At 38.3% G+C, this 16459-nt stretch overlaps 2 protein-coding genes across 3 annotated transcripts in view; one reads left to right on the forward strand and one right to left on the reverse strand.

Moving 5' to 3' along the window:
* Positions 1-14708, reverse strand: part of LOC143287484 (piwi-like protein 1) — a 45561-nt gene extending 30853 nt beyond the window's left edge. The window contains exons 1-7 of the mRNA XM_076595504.1: positions 14590-14708; positions 8954-9043; positions 6292-6502; positions 5869-5938; positions 4756-5025; positions 1925-2117; positions 702-820 (exon numbers count right to left, since the gene is read on the reverse strand). Of these exons, the coding sequence (XP_076451619.1) occupies positions 702-820; positions 1925-2117; positions 4756-5025; positions 5869-5938; positions 6292-6502; positions 8954-9043 (953 nt within the window). The 5' untranslated portion in view covers positions 14590-14708. The remainder of the gene's footprint in view (positions 1-701; positions 821-1924; positions 2118-4755; positions 5026-5868; positions 5939-6291; positions 6503-8953; positions 9044-14589) is intronic.
* Positions 14709-15969: 1261 nt separating this feature from the next.
* LOC143287525 (cytochrome b-c1 complex subunit 2, mitochondrial-like) overlaps positions 15970-16459 on the forward strand; it is a 34055-nt gene continuing 33565 nt past the window's right edge. For both annotated transcript variants that reach the window (XM_076595581.1, XM_076595574.1), the window contains exon 1: positions 15970-16065. In XM_076595581.1, the coding sequence (XP_076451696.1) occupies positions 16027-16065 (39 nt within the window). In that variant the 5' untranslated portion in view covers positions 15970-16026. The remainder of the gene's footprint in view (positions 16066-16459) is intronic.

The following is a 16459-nucleotide window of genomic DNA, read 5'->3' on the forward strand; positions in this document are numbered from 1 at the left end:
CATCCGAAAAATTCCTGGGATTCCAATTAAAAAACCAAACAACTGTGGAACAGTTCAGACCATAACCACTGTAACTTCACTGACAGGGTGATTAATAGACCTGTTCTGTTTATACAGCAAATAAAAAATACCAAAACAGTGCACAATCTGCTTCAATTTATCTCAAAAGACTGGCATGGCTGACAGAAATGTTTACCAAGACACTATTCAGCTAAATTCCATGAGCAAAGCATAACTTTCTGTCATTTTAGTTATGAAGCCAAGTCCACATAATTGTACACTTGTCTGCACCCTGTAACTTGCTGTAAGTGAAGCAATTCTTTCTTTGAATATACCTTTCATTCCAGCAGTATGACATACTATGCTCATTAACTTTTTAACCACCATGTTTCTGTGTGAAAAATACTTGATGCTCTCAGTCACATGATTCAGTTTGAATCAAAACGACACAATGGACTTGCTCACTTGAAACTCAGTCAGGGGGTGAAGATTGGTCAATGTTCTATTGTGCAGGAAACTGGCTGAAGCTATCAAGCTTTTGTTATGATGTAATGATGAATGGTCCTTATAACATGACCCCTTGGTGTCGACTAAAATCACCTATGGTGGCAAACTGGTCAACTAAAGTCACCTATGGTGGCAAAAGAGTCCACTCGCATTACACAAAGCCCCCATCATTACCTGGACAGTTGCTTACTTACTTGCGTAATAAGATGTTGTACAGCTGTGGGCACTGTTCTGTGGGTAAGCTCTTTGTGAACTTGATGTTGATGGAAATCTGGGCACCATCTGTGCGTCTTGTTGAAATCAACTGGGTGTTCTAATCAAACAGGAAATAAATTCAAGTCATAGGAAAAGAAAATAATTCAGGAAACATAAGAGAGGGAAAGAATAATATAACAGAGACCCCCCTGATTGCTCTTAAAAAATGTTTTTAATCACAAAAAAAGCAAAGTCACAACCTTAATAGCTTACAGGATTCAAAACCAAAAACAACAACATCAACAACAACAAAAAACAAAAAAAAACTAGACCTAGACCTCCACCCAGATTATTGGCCCTGAAAGTGATGTCAACATGCATGTGCAGCGGTGCTTGTTAGTTTAACAGTGACAAATCCCAGAATGTAAGGCAAGTATGTATCTGTATTAAAATGGCTATTCTTGAAGATTATGCACTAAGTGACAAAGGCCTTTTAATTTTACAGAGCATTCTGCAAAAAAAAAAAAAAAAAAAAAAAAAAAAAAAATTCTGGTGGCTTCACAAAATTATATATGACAACAGGCATACAACATTTTTTTTAATGTCAGCAGACAACTCACAAATCTAAGGCACAAAATAGAATACAATATAGTAAGAATGACAAATTATCAAGTCTAGAAAAAGACCAAAAGTATTCAATTTTCTAAAAAAAAAAAAAAAAAAAAAAAAAACCAACATAAAATGAACCCACAAGGCAGAAAATGAGAAAGGAAGAGATGACAGAAAGAAAAGGCCAGAAACAAAGAAAGCGATAGACAAGAGAAAATTTCTTGCACGGTTTTCAGATGAGGGTATCAAAACAGAGTCCTAGGCATCCACAAAACAACAACAGTAAAAACCCCAAAACTGAACTGTATGCATGTTCCTTTGTGGGTGGGTTTGTGTGGGTGCTGAAAAAGAGTGTTGCTGATTTATATCGTTCTGTTGTTTGATGTGAATGCTTTGTCCTGAAGCTTAAGAAAATGTTTGACACAAATGCAAAACAAAACAAACTTGATTTTGCAAATGTTCTACTCCTGTGTATCAACTGAAAAAAAAAAAGAACAACACAACATAAAACAAAAGTGAAATAAACAATATTTTAGACAACTATACATATTTTTACAAAAACTGAAATTGTAAGTTTTCAATCTGCTTCATCCATTCTCTGGAATGTAATTACCTCTTGAGGAAGTCTTTCTGGCATATACATGATGCTTCCATCAAAGAGTTTGACTGGCAATTTGTCTTTGTGTTCATTGAGCAGCCCACAACGCATGCCTTTGCTATCAATCACTGGGTTAAAAGTCACATGGTACTGGTAAATGTTTTTGTTCTTGGCACGCAACTCGATGTAATTTACTGCCAGTCTTGACCTGTAAATTAAGAAACACAGCAAATAGAACACTTGTTTTGCATTCTTTTAACTAGCAAAACCATATGTAATATAAGATAGTGTTATATAAAAATACAATTGTAATCGTAAGATTCAGGTTTTAAAAATACCACTTACACTATGGCAGGTTTCACAGTATTCATCTTGTGAGATTTTTGGGTTTGAAGCTATGAATTTGAACCTCCATCTGCTGTCAAATCTATGGACCAATTTCATAATTATACTGAATCACTATGCTTACCTGACCTAGCTCTCTACACAAATTGACATACACATACTTTTGAGTATTACCCTGCATTTCAACTGCAAATGTTATGCTTTTTATAGCAAATGAAAAGGAAACAATTGATTATGTAAAAGCCACCACTTCTTTCTGCTACCAGAATCACACAACTTAATTAAAAAAAAAAAAAAAAAAAAAAAATGCTGGGAATTTCAGCAGAAGTAAAGTTTAATCGGCGATTATCCACTTCTGTCCAATGTAAACAAGTCCTGCGGGTGTCATCTACTCCCTAAAGCCAACTCATGTGTTTTCCCTACATCAGGAGGAAAATAACCAGTGACATGGGGTAGGGTGACAGGTGAAACAGCTGTGACACTGGACTGAGGCAGCTGCATTGTGACAGTCATCTGGTCAGTTATTGTTGAATGAGACACCAAGTGTTCTTGTAAACAGTATGGTGTGTGTATATTTGTAAATAATGTACACTGTGTGCTGCAGTCAGTGTTTTATTCAGTGTGCTGAGTACTTTCTACTCTAAGAAAAGGACTTTGTGACACTAATTTTGTGACAGCTGTACATATTCGATTGGATTATCATGATGATGGCATGGTGGAAGACGCATTCAGATAGAACTATACTTATTTCTGACTTGCAGATTTACACTATGCATGGCAAAGGGTAGTTGTATTTTGATGTTACTGTGATTACCTCTATTTGGTGACAACAGATGACAGCATCATGACACATGTAGGTAGGACACATATTTAAATTGCAGAATGCAGAATAACTTGTGAACATTTCTGCTAAACATGAATGCTCTGAAATTACATTAACTCAGTGGCACTGTGTGTATTTGCAAACCATGTTTTCTTTCAAAATGTGTGAAAAGCTTCAAATACTGCATTGAAATTCCAACTATCACATACAAATGCTAAAAGGTTAACATAAATCATACAGTGTAAGAGTCATATGTTGGGCAGACAATCTATGTACTGAGTCAATTTAATCAAAAATACTTTATCAATCCAAATGGAAATCAATTTGTGCAATCGCAGGCACGATCTGATCAAGTACTTTATATAAACAGAGATTAAAACTAGTCACATAAATATCTACAATAATTATCAATAGACTATAACCTTTTTTTTTTTTTTTTAATCCTCAGGCTGCCTATATAATGAGATAAATCGTCAGCACAAGCATGTACGCTTCGCTGCCACAATGACGAGATAACTCGTCATCGAAATATTATGAATTTTCCCTGGTTTGCATTCAGTTTGTTAAAAAAAATACTCGTACCTTTAGCTTGGGGAATCTTTCTTGATTCTATTCATAGCTAGAAACACCATCTACGTCATGAGGCAGTCCTTTATTTGAACGTTTTGGTTGGGTTACTGTAGCAGTGTTTGCCTGGCTTCTTTTCTCGCTTGCTCAACAAAATGTCAGACTGATGCTGTGCTCAAGACATGCGATCGTGGGGAACTAAATCAACCAAGATTGCTTCCTTCAGCTGATGCTCAGAAAGAATTGAAGCCTAAATCTGAAGGAGAAGACAGTGATGAACATTTATAGGACGATCTGATAGAAAATAAAGGGAGCAATCAAGACAGTGGCCAAGATACGACTGCCAGTGAGTGATGCCAGCTGTACAGCTGTAGCAGATGACAGAAAGTGACCGAATTATTAGCAGGACACAGTGTGAGCGATTTTCTTAGCACTCAGCCAACGCGGTCTGATGAGAACTGGATAAAGTGACCGAGTTACAGGGGTGAAGAGAAGGGGGGGTGGAGACTGAGGGCGTGGCCTCACATTCATATTATCACTTGGAGAAGTCACAATGCATTGCATGTCTATCTCTTTTATAATTTTTATTTTTTTTTTTTAAATTGTGGTTGTTCTAGTATGATTTTGTGTGTGTAGATATCCATTTGTCCAGAAAATATATTTTAGTGCAAATTACCTACCTGACTAATGTTTGTAATGAACAAGTTGAAAATTTGACAAAACCCCCCCACTGATTTCAAAACAACAGCATGTCACTAAAAATATATAAAACGGGAAAACACAATGTGTTTTGTATTCTTTATTCATTTACCTTTCAGAAAATATATACATTATGGGTCTTTCTCCAATAACAAAGAGTACAGAACTTTTTGAAAATTTATACCTGTTTTTTGTGTGTGAAAAAACCCTGGCAAATAGATTTCACTTAAATCTTATTTTCCTGGCAGCGAAAGGGTTAAAACATAAATACACAAAGTAAGAAACAAATTCTTACATATATTAATATGTACTAATAAACCATCAATACATACATTATATATATATATATATATATATATATATAGAGAGAGAGAGAGAGAGAGAGAGAGAGAGAGAGAACAAAACCACTTACGGCTGTCCTCCAACTTTTCCAGGGACCCCACGGCGGGTGACTGTGGGTTGACGAGTTCGTTCTTCACGACCTTCCACAGGATCACTGACAGCCATCCTGGCCATGGCAGCCACAGGGGGAGCAGGTTCACCTGCTGCAGCCTGCGCTACAGGGGACTGTGACACAGGGGGTCTGGGAACTGCTTCTCTACCAGGTCCGGTAACTGGCTTCTGTGCTGCTGCTGCTACTGTTGCTGCTTGAGCCAGAATTCCTCCACGGCCACGAGGACCACTGTGTACAAATATTGAATACTGATAGAAACATCAAATCAAATGTATAATACAACAAAGGGAGACTTGCTGTTTAAGTTTACTATCCAATTAAAAGCAAGTGCACTGAATTAAAACCATTTATTCATATTACCATTGTGTATTTGCTATCCTTCTTATAAATAGCACCCAAATAAACAAACCTACACTTTGCAACAGAAACATCAGAAACACAAAACTGCACTGATAATCTCTTTGTTAAGGTACACATCTGATGATCTGTTTGCTAATGTACACATCCCAACATCTAATATATACACAAAATCAAAGGAAAAAGGTAATGCGCTGCACATCTGGCTAACAGACTTTATATATTAAACTGAAGAAACCCATGCCAGTGTTAACACCATCTGGCTACTTTCTATACATGTATCAAAACACCTAGGACACATGAGCATTATTTCCACCAAGCATCACTAAGATACTTCTGCCCTTTCTCCTTTCAGTACAAAATCTAAGACTCACCCCAAAATCCCATAAGAACAACACCTATACAGGACAGCACAGGCAGGGTGGGTGTTAGGGTTCAGCACGTGTATATTCAGCAATTTTTTTTTGACATTACATATTGTGCTGCGTGTGCATGTGTTTACATGCTACTATCCACATCTGTCAACAACATATGAACCAAAGCCTTATCAGCAGGTTGGGTTTATGTGAAAGTCAGGTATCTGCTGCTCCATCCACCCAACCCTTTTATTTTTAAAACAGCAGATGTGGTGTAATGTATATGGATCTATCTGCTGACACCCTGAAACTGAAAATGAGACAAACAAAAATAACAAGATAAATAAAAAAATTGTACCTTTGTTGTTGTACCATTGCAAGCATTCCAGCTAGGTTGCCACGACCACCAAAGCCAGGTCTTGCAGCTCCTGAATAAACCATATCATGGACTGTTACTAAGTGAATATCTTTAACCATGAACACCACCTTTTTCTGAGTACAGCACTACGTCATTTACTTCACTCTTTTCAATTTTGTGTCATAAAATTTCTATAACCATAACTGAATGAGCATGAATTCTGTTCACATTTGTAAACATAACATTTCCAACTATCTATAGCCAGTAGAAGTAATCTTTTGGCAAGACTTATTTCACGGAGAAAAGATGACTATGAATGATTTTTTTCCTTTCACTCTCACTCACACAAACACACACACACACAGAGTCAGCATAAAACTCATGCAATCTTTTTTCTTCATATCTAAAATCAATCAATGATACCTGCAAGAGGTGGCGGTGTTGGCGGAGACACTAACGGCTGAGACAAAGCTGGATGAGGCAGCGGCTGAGGTGGCTGTGAGGCAGCCAATGATTGTGCTTGTGGAGCTTGTTGCCCTGGCTGCTGCTGTGGTTGCATTCCTGGTGCTCTGACACCAGCTGGCATGCCACCTTGGCCTACAGCAGACCTCTCTGGAGCTTGCCCTGGAGCCACCTGACAAAAGGAGGCAACATGCAATATTTAAGAATCACACAAATGAACCAATAAAACTGAAATATTGGGGATCTCTAATGGCCTTTAATTCAATATAAAACCACTGAGAAAATTTACAAAATCAAGCATCTAACATTTTGATCTGTTCTTCAACATGTTGCTGTGCAAAGGTGTATGAATTGTCTTTCTTAACTTAAATTTTTGTTGTTGTTGTTACCCTTCAGTATAGCATAACAATGAACACTGGTGTTTGCTTGACCCGAGTTTCAGGGAACAAGTGAATTCATTTCATTTTTTGACTTAGTGGCAGGCCAACCACACAGCATTATATCCAGTACTTCCATCTGAGCACCCAAACAAAATCATGTCAGGGAAAACCCTAGAAAGAGATAGGAACAAAAAGCGCTACAAAAGAGAAAATCTTTAGCACAGAATTTGAAAGTGGGGATGCTGTTTACACTAAAACAGTTCCAAGCTTCTTCTAAGAGAGGGAATACTGGGTGAGTGGGCAAACAAGAATATTGGGTGAGTGGGCAAACAAGATAATCTATAATATTTAATAAATAAGATATCTGTGAATACAAATGTTTAAAGATATGCTCAAGAAACATGTCAGAGCTGGAACAAGCTGTGTACGAATGCAAGCCAACAAGACCAGACCACCATCATGCACACTATCTGACCTTTAACAAGTTCAGTGCCACAGAATTTTGTGAAAAAAAAGAAAAGAAAAAAAAAAGGTGCTCTCCTCTTACCAGGGAATGTTGAGGATTTAGGGGTAATTAATTAAAAACAAACTAGCACAAACACTATAGTAAGGGAGATACAGAAAGAAAGGAAACATTTTTGTAGAACCCAATTATTTTCAAACTGGATAACTATTCAGGCATTTCAAAGTAAAAATAAAAATTTTCATGTGTTTAAAAAAAGTCTATTTTCACCTCCACAAAATGACACTGAGAAAGAAAGAAAGAAAGAACAAACCCACAGCTGAAAATAGCATGCTTATTCAGTTATTGTCTGATTATACTGGTGAAAGAAAATAAAGCAGCTTATAAGTTTATGATAACAATCAGAACACTTGGAAGTCATGTAAGTGAATAACTGTCCCAGCAACAACATAGTTAGGTTTGGTCAAAATAAATAGTCGATCTATGTTCTCAGAGAGTGAGCTGTCAAACTTTTCTCATGCCCAAGAGTGTCCCCTTCAGAGAAGAGAGCCCTTTTGTAGATGATATTCCCTTCTGTCTGGTTGCAACTGATCCGAAAAAGTGTCCTGCTGTGTATCCGGTTTGTCTCCTCTATAAATAAATCGGTCAACTGATCAGTGCCAAAAAGTGTGAAAAAGTTAAAAAGCAAAACAAAACACAAAACAAAAAAAAACAAACAAAAAAACAAACAAAACAAAAACAAAACAAAAAAAACCCACAACAGCTGATTCCCATCTGTTGTCATCAACCCTGCATTTCAAGAAAATCGTGGATGATTGGCTGTTGCCATTCCTGGCAGTTTATGACTGTGTACCCTGCCCTCTGGCCTTCGATCTAACATCTTACACCACTCTTCTATCTCTCCTATACCTCTTTTCAAATTATGTGCAAATGATGTCTCATTGGATATGTAGATGGACTGAAGAAAGAGCTGGATGTTGTCAGTTTTGTCAATGCTGTTGTCATATGCTTCAAGTTCAAATGAATCATAAGACAAAATAGATCCATCTCTCATTGTTATATACGTAATCATGAGAACAGCCTGCAAAGTTGTGTAAATCTGCAGACTGGGAGTCGGACCACTGTCTTTACTTGAAGTGACCAACACTTTTTTGGCATGTGAGGCACATGCTCCTAACATGTGGACTCTACAATGGTAAATTAGCTAACCGTTATTGAGAAAAACGAGGTCTTCAACCTAATGAATGCTCACTTAATTAGTATGTTTATTATGCATGCAAAGTGGCAAAACAATGCTCATGTGAACATGACAAAGTCTTATTATTATTATTTTTTTTAATGCTATCTTCCATTCAAAGAAAAAAATAATGTACATGCAAATCTAATACACACAGTCATCAGTCACCCAAACCTCAACATGCTGTCCATGCCTTGAGATGTGGAAAACTTAAAAAGAACGCTGGAGTCATGCCGTTTCAGTCTGAAACAGACCAGGATACTTGCCTTGTTGAGTTCCCAGCTTTAGTCAGAACCAGAGCAGCCAACCCTAATTCCTTCTTCTCTCAAGAAGGAAGATAAGCCTTCAAGAATCAACTGTGATCCTCAAATCAATCATCTCACTCCTTCAGCCAGGGCATTTTGAATTTCAGAATATGATCTTGACACCGAGGCCAATTTTTAAAAGGAAAATCACAAGGAATGCACATTGTATGAACTCTATTTACTTTTTTTCTTCTCCTTTTTAATGTCTGTAAATGTAAAAATTTTAGACAACACATACCTGCTCTTTCTTCAGGGCTTGAAGAATAGCTAAGCCACGCCCTCCCCTTCCCATACTCTTTCCTGGTGGTGGCCCACCTCCAGACGCCATCTGAAAGAAACCACTTTTACAGTTTCAGCCACTGTTCCTGATAAGTAACTTCTTTTTTTTTTTTCCTTAAAAAAAAGAAAAGAAAAAGTTTAATATGTATAAAACTGGTGAGGAATGGGGTCGGGTGGAAGAAAATTCCATCAGTATTACATTTCAGCAATCTGCGACTTTACAAGTGGCCAGGTTTATGACCATTTTACAAGCTATAAGAATACTTCTCTCTAAAACAGCAACTGTTAGCACATTTCCTGACAAAAAGGTGACCCTGCCAATATAATAACTGATACACAGCCATACCCCATTTTCAAGATGTGCACATTGGCCGCATTTATGTTTCTTAGTTGAATACCTCCAACACTAACAAAACTTACAGTATCTTTAATAATGCCATATTTGTTTACACTGATACACTACCTTTTTTCTGCATATTTTACCATTTGTTCTTGTGAATGTTTACATATAAAGGGAATGAAGGCATGAACAAAATCTGATGTGTGAGATAAATATTTTTGCTGTTTTTTTTTTTGTTTTTTGGTGTGTGTTTTTGTTTGTTTGTTTGTTTGTTGTTGTATGTTTTGCACAATACCATTTTTAATACCACTAATAGTAATAAGCCATTCAGTGCCCAAGGATGAAAAATTCCACCCTCTTTCAGTTTGCAGAGCCTCAGGATGGATATTTCTTTCCATGTCACTGAAGGAATTTTCCTATCGCAAAATCATTAAATTCATGTGAAACTGCCATAACTGAATAGTGTGTCCATTTTCTTCTCAGAAAAGTATTGGTTACATTTAACTTTCTTTTAATAATTTGCAGGCTGTAATTTTTTTTAACCCTCTGTGACCAAAATATCCCTTATCAAATGAGCCTTGTCAAATGACTCCAAATGAGCATAAAAATTATTAGGCTTGATTCAGGGTACTAAAAAAATACTATTCTGATGCACAAATGCTTTGAAACATGACGTCAGAGCATTTCAGTACAACAATCGTTGGTAACACTAACAGATGTAAGCTTTATTGTGAACAAACACCTTCTTCTTCTTCATTGTTGAGGGCCCAAAATTATACAAGTTTATTATTCTGGCACCTGTCAAGTCACTTTCTTTCAGATGATATAAACAAACACTTCTGTGAACAAACACCAGTCAAGTCACTTTCTTTCAGATGATACATGTATAAGCAAACACTTCTATCTGAAAAACAAAAACAAAAACAAACACCCCCCAAAAAAAACAACCCCAAAACAAACAAAAAACCCCACAAAAAACACTACTAAAGCAGAACTTTTCTCTGCTTTGAATTAGCTGCCAAAGTATCTAGCATCACTCAAGCTTATTCTGGCCTCATGTATTATCATACCTTCCCATGACGTTTGACAGAGACAGCAAGCTTACATTTCTCCATTCCATTAAGAATGATTTGTGTATCTGTGCTGAAAACATAATTTATGTGTATTTGTTTAAAAATTGGTGTGCATGTGTAAACTGAACAAAATGAAATAAAACAAATTTAAAACAAGTAAACAAAAATGGAAAAAAAAGTTATAAATAAATATATGTAATTAGAATGAAAAAAAAAAAAAAAATAAAAGAAGAAAACACAGTTCTAACTAAGACTAAGGCAGGTAACTAAATTTGGAAATGAAATTAAAAGTTTGAAAATGTAGGCAAACTTGTAGTTCACACTTTCACACTGACACACACATGTAGACACATACAATGTTGTTTTAATCTCTGAAATGCCACAATCCTCTCATCATGGCGGGCTGTTCAAAGAGATTTTCAAGGCAACAGACAATATTCAGTGAAGGTGAAGCTGGTTTGTTTTTTTGTTTTTTTTTTTTTTGCTGCCCCATCATCTGCACCATTTCAGTGGCATTACTCACACACCGTTCATTTATATTTCCCCATACATGGCCACACCTGGTTTCATCCATCGAAGTTCCAGCATTGGCAGTCCACAGGAAACCATGGATGTTAGGTTGCCAGGAGGCCACACACCAGAGGAGACTCTGCACTGCTGCTGAGTCACTTCGGTGGTGTTCGATGGTGCCTGTTCTGATTTAACGTACTTAGGACACCACCAACTAAGCCCCCTACTAATGACAATAATGGCTAAGTTACGGAGCCAGACTGAGTGAGCGTTCCTCCCAGAGTGGAGACCGCCACCATGTCCTGGGTGTGCTTTTCTGCTAAATATGACTTAATCAGTAGGATTCTTGCAGATTCATGGTTATGATTTTATATAAGGTTCAATTTCACACTTTAAAGTGATTTCATGACTGCAAAGTTTAAAACCATGTTTTGGAGATCTCTAAGCCTAAGGCAGCCACATAACATCTTAGGGAGTAATGCATGCCATGACTGTAACTAGTGTAAGGCATCTTCCTAAGACAAGCCAAACAGACCTTCTCTTCTAAAAACTTATGGGATTTAATGTAATATGTGTGAGATATATTTCATTACATACGCAAGTGTTTGCACACAGAATCTTGGTTTAAATATTTTAGTCTCATCTGAAAGAACTCAGGTTCACTCAAATGGAAAAATTCCCATGAGCTGAACTCCTCTGCAAAGATTCAAACCCCCGGCCCAAGATTGCAAGTCTGACGCTCTACCAAATGTCAAATGTGTTATTCTGGCTATCAACAGAGCAACAGCAAAAAAACAACTTAGAAAGCAAGACCAATAATCAATTGATTATATGTAACTTAACAAGCTTCAAGCATGTTTTATTGTTTGTATCTTACATAAGCATTTACTGATTTTGAAAGCTTCTTCCCTATGATTGTTAATGACTTCACCAGCATCACTGTCTCATGAGTGTTGATTGAGAATTTCAGACAGCTTCACTCAATGGATCATTTGGATGCCAAACATAAACAATGACATGGAATTAGGTTTTCTTTCTTTGCTGTACTCTTTTCAAATGCTGAAGTGGTATCTGTCAACAAAACATAACAAGATATACCCAGACGCATTCGAGTGTAGGGCAATGATCTTCATAATACAATGTTGAATATAAATTCATGTATGTACCCCCGCCCCACCACTCCCCTCCCCTCTCCAAACAACTTTGGGTCCACAACAGGCAGTCATGTCCCGCATGAGAACATTTTTGTATTAGTATTTCTTTATATCACAATAGATTTCTCTGAGTGAAATTCGGGCTGCTCTTCCCTGGGAGAGCGCATCGCTACATTACTGTGCCACCCTTTTTTTTGTATTTTTTCCTGCATGCAGTTTTATTTGTTTTTCCTATCGAAGTGGATTTTACTACAGAATTTTGCCAGGAACAACCCTTTTGTTGCCGTGGTTTCTTTTACGTGTGCTAAGTAGTTTTCTTTTATGTATTTATCAATTATTTATTTATTTATTTCTTCTTTATTTTACTCATTTATTTATTTATTGTTTGTTTTATTTTATTATTTTATTTAATTTTTATTTTATTTATTTATTTATTGTATTGTATTTTATTATTTTAATTTTTTGTTTTTTATTATTATTTAAATTTTTTTTTTTTTTCAAGGCCTGACTAAGCACGTTAGGTTACTCTGCTGGTCAGGCATCTGCTTGGCAGAACGTGGTGTAGCGTATATGGATTTGTCCGAACGCAGTGATGCCTCCTTGAGCTACTGATACTGCACACGGGACCTCAGTTTATCGTTTCATCTGAATGACTAGCGTCCAGACCACCACTCAAGGTCTAGTGGAGGGGGAGAAAATATCGGCGGCTGAGCCGTGATTCGAACCAGTGCGCTCAGATTCTCTCGCTTCCTAGGCAGACACGTTACCTCTAAGCCAACACTCCACATACCATCTTCGATTAACACAACCACTACCACCCCTTAATTTCTGCTCTCTATTTTCGTATGTCCTCCAGTGGTACAATAAACTGAGCTGAAGACACCAGGAAGACACCATCGGACATGACATCGCCTGCGTCTACAAAAAAGGAGACAAACACGCAGCTGAAAATTACTGTCCCATCTCTCTCACCTCTGTCACATGCAAGTTACTTGAGCATATCATCTGCCGGCATATCCTGACACACCTAGAGAGACACAACATACTCACCAACCTAACCCATGGATTTCGCAGCAGATACTCCTGCGACACACAACTACTCCTAACCAGCCATGATTTCTTGCAATCCTTCGATCGCCAGCGCCAAGTCGACGTGGCGATCTTAAATTTTTCTAAGGCCTTCGATACTGTCCCCCACAAGCGTCTTCACAAACTGCAGGCATATGGTATAAGGGGCAGCCTCCACACCTGGCTCACTAACTTTCTGACTCACAGGGGGATGGCGGTAGTAATAGAGGGTGACTCATCGGAAGAAACCAGTGTGGACTCGAGAGTACCCCAGGGAACATGTCTCGGCCCTCTCCTCTTCCTGTGTCACATTAACGACCTGCCAGACACCGTCAAGTCATAGGTCCGTCTGTTCGCTGACGACTGCCTCTTATTCCGCGAAATAAACACCTTTGAAGACCACCTACAACTTCAAAACGACCTCTGCCTACTTGAAACCTGGGCCTCTGACTGAGGCATGAAATTCAACCCAAAGAAATGCTATATCCTCAGCATCCAACAGTCCACCAACTACAACTACTCCCTCTGTAATACCCCGCTCCAACATGTTTCCTCCAACTCATACCTCGGTATCATCTTTTCCAATGACCTAAAGTGGGGCACCCACATTGCCAACATCTCGAAGAAAGCAAACAACACCTTAGGCTTTCTCCGCAGAAACTTGCACTTGCACTCAACACTGCAAGAAAAACGCATATCTAGCCCTCATCCGCCCACTCCTAGAGTATGGATGCATCATCTGGTCTCCATACCTACAGCAAGATATAAACCAACTAGAAAAAATCCAACGCCTCTCAGCTAGGTTTATTACTGGCGATTACACCACAAGAACCCTTGGTGCCATCACTAATATGTTATCAACCCTGCAGCTGTCAATTACAGCAAAGTAGAAGTGATCTACGCCTAACTTTTCTGTACAAGGTGGTTGAGGGGTTGGTACCGGCCATACCGCCTACTGGTTTCCTGACTCCACACAAAGAAGGACGTCGCATCAAACCTCGCGACATTAGAGAATATGACGCAACAAGTGCCATCTCCAATCACATCAGGAACAATTCAAGATCCTTTGTAGTAGGCAGATCTCAGACTGAGCAATTCATAAACTCTTTAAGTTTAATAGCACTGTTCGTGAACCATCTGGACGAGGCAATGGTGGCAGCAACATCTGTCGAGAGCTTCAAAGCACGGCTCTCAGGACACCACTAGTGCTAGGCTGCGCACTCCACCCACCGTTGCATTTATGTCATAAGTGGCGATAGCAACGTACCCTACAGATACAGAGACATGTGAGAACTGAACACACGTTAGTCTCTTACTTTTAATATAGTTTTATAACAAAAGAAGAATAAATGATTGAGCTTGGAAAGAAAAAAGGAGACACTTTTAAGGCTAAATACACTTCAGGTATCTTTTTTCCATAACACATTTAAAATAGCAGCACAATACAGACCTTTGCAGTCCAAACTGCACTCCAGAAAGCCGAACTGTTGAGTTTGTCAAATGGCGGTGAATGATAACCCGGATGTTGTTGTGAGTGCTTGGCCTTTTCACGTGAAACCAAAAGTTCTGCAGGGCAACGTTCGAGCCACAATACACTTTTAATAAATCAAATGAAAAAGTTGGCGGGAGCATTTGCAAATTATTATGCAAGGTCATGTAACAAGAACTAATTTCCTTCTTCTTCAGTCTTCAATCTTGACGACTGGAGTGATGGCCTAAAGGTAACGCGTCCGTCAAGGAAGCGAGAGAATCTGAGCGAGCTGGTTCGAATCACGGCTCAGCCGCCGATATTTTCTCCCCCTCCACGAGACCTTGAGTGGTGGTCTGGACGCTAGTCATTCGGATGAGACGATAAACTGAGGTCCCGTATGCAGCATGCACTTAGCGCACGTAAAAGAAACCACGGCAACAAAAGGGTTGTTCCTGGCAAAATTCTGTAGTAAAATCCACTTCGATAGGAAAAACAAATAAAACTACACGCAGGAAAAAATACAAAGAAAAAAGGTGGCGCAGTACTGTAGCGACGCGCTCTCCCAGGGGAGAGCAGCCCGAATTTCACTCAGAGAAATTTATTGTGATGGAAAGAAAAACTGATATTAATGTTTAACGATACCTTAAAAAGACATTTCTCATACTGGCAGTTGTTTGATGTTTTCATGCTGGCTTATTATTTTTCAATCCATCATTTTGTTTGTGTTACGTTCTTATAACCGTGGCTTCATTTCTCCGTCTCCAGGCTCTCTCTCTCTCCCTGCTCACACACTCTCCCTCTCACACACACACACACACACGTACACACACAGACACACACACGCGCGCGCGCGCGCGCAGTGTTTTGAATACACTGACCAATCAAAATCAGTATCAGCCCTTAAATCTATGATTGAGAATTTCAAACAGCTTCACTCAATGGATCGTTTGATCGTTTGATGCCAAACATAAACAATGACATGGAATTGGGTTTTCTTTCATTGTTGTGACACACACACACACACATACATACACACTCACAGACACACACTCTTTTGATCACAATTCGAAATTATACTGGTAGTATTCAAATCTACTCTAAAGAACGCAGCGCACACGCATTGACACACGCACACACACGCGTGCGCGCGCACACAACCGCGCGCATATATACAGTTTTTAAAAAATGAGTTCGTTTACAAAACACTGTCTTTTGATTACGACCATTCAAAATTCATAGCATTTAAATCTATGTAAGAACATTGTATCTAAACTTCTGATCACATCGGGAAGGGCAATAAGCGTAATATTTAACCGACGGCATCAGTAACAGTAATTATATCCCTTGTTTCAGCGGCCATTTGTTTTTCGCGCACGTTTTTGTTTGACAACAACTTGTCAAGTCGCGAATGATACAATGGCATCGGTGCTGTCAAGGGTAGCAAGGGCATATCAGGTAGGATGTGCTTTGCAGTGCTGAAATTGATCATGTTTATGTGGGGATCTCTTGACCTTGCTCACATAAACGTTGTTGTGGACTGGCTGATGTTTCATTGCTTGTCGTCTGCCGAATTTGTTTGAAATAAGGATCAGGATCAGGATTTGGGGCTTTGTTTTATACAACTTAGCCATTTTTGGCTTTATATGCCCCTTCAAATTTACTCCTTTACATTGTTGGTCAGGACGTTGACTAGTTCAGTCATTTTATCCATCAAAGTCATATTGCGATTTTGTTAATAACTCGTGTTTATCTATGAGGTTATTAAAAGTATTTATACTAGCTGCACGTTTGATATTGTTTGTTAATTTGTTCCAATAATTTGTTACTCTGTTACTAAATGTAAACTTTC

This window comes from Babylonia areolata, chromosome 1, assembly GCF_041734735.1.
Source record: "Babylonia areolata isolate BAREFJ2019XMU chromosome 1, ASM4173473v1, whole genome shotgun sequence".
NCBI lineage: Eukaryota > Metazoa > Mollusca > Gastropoda > Neogastropoda > Buccinidae > Babylonia > Babylonia areolata.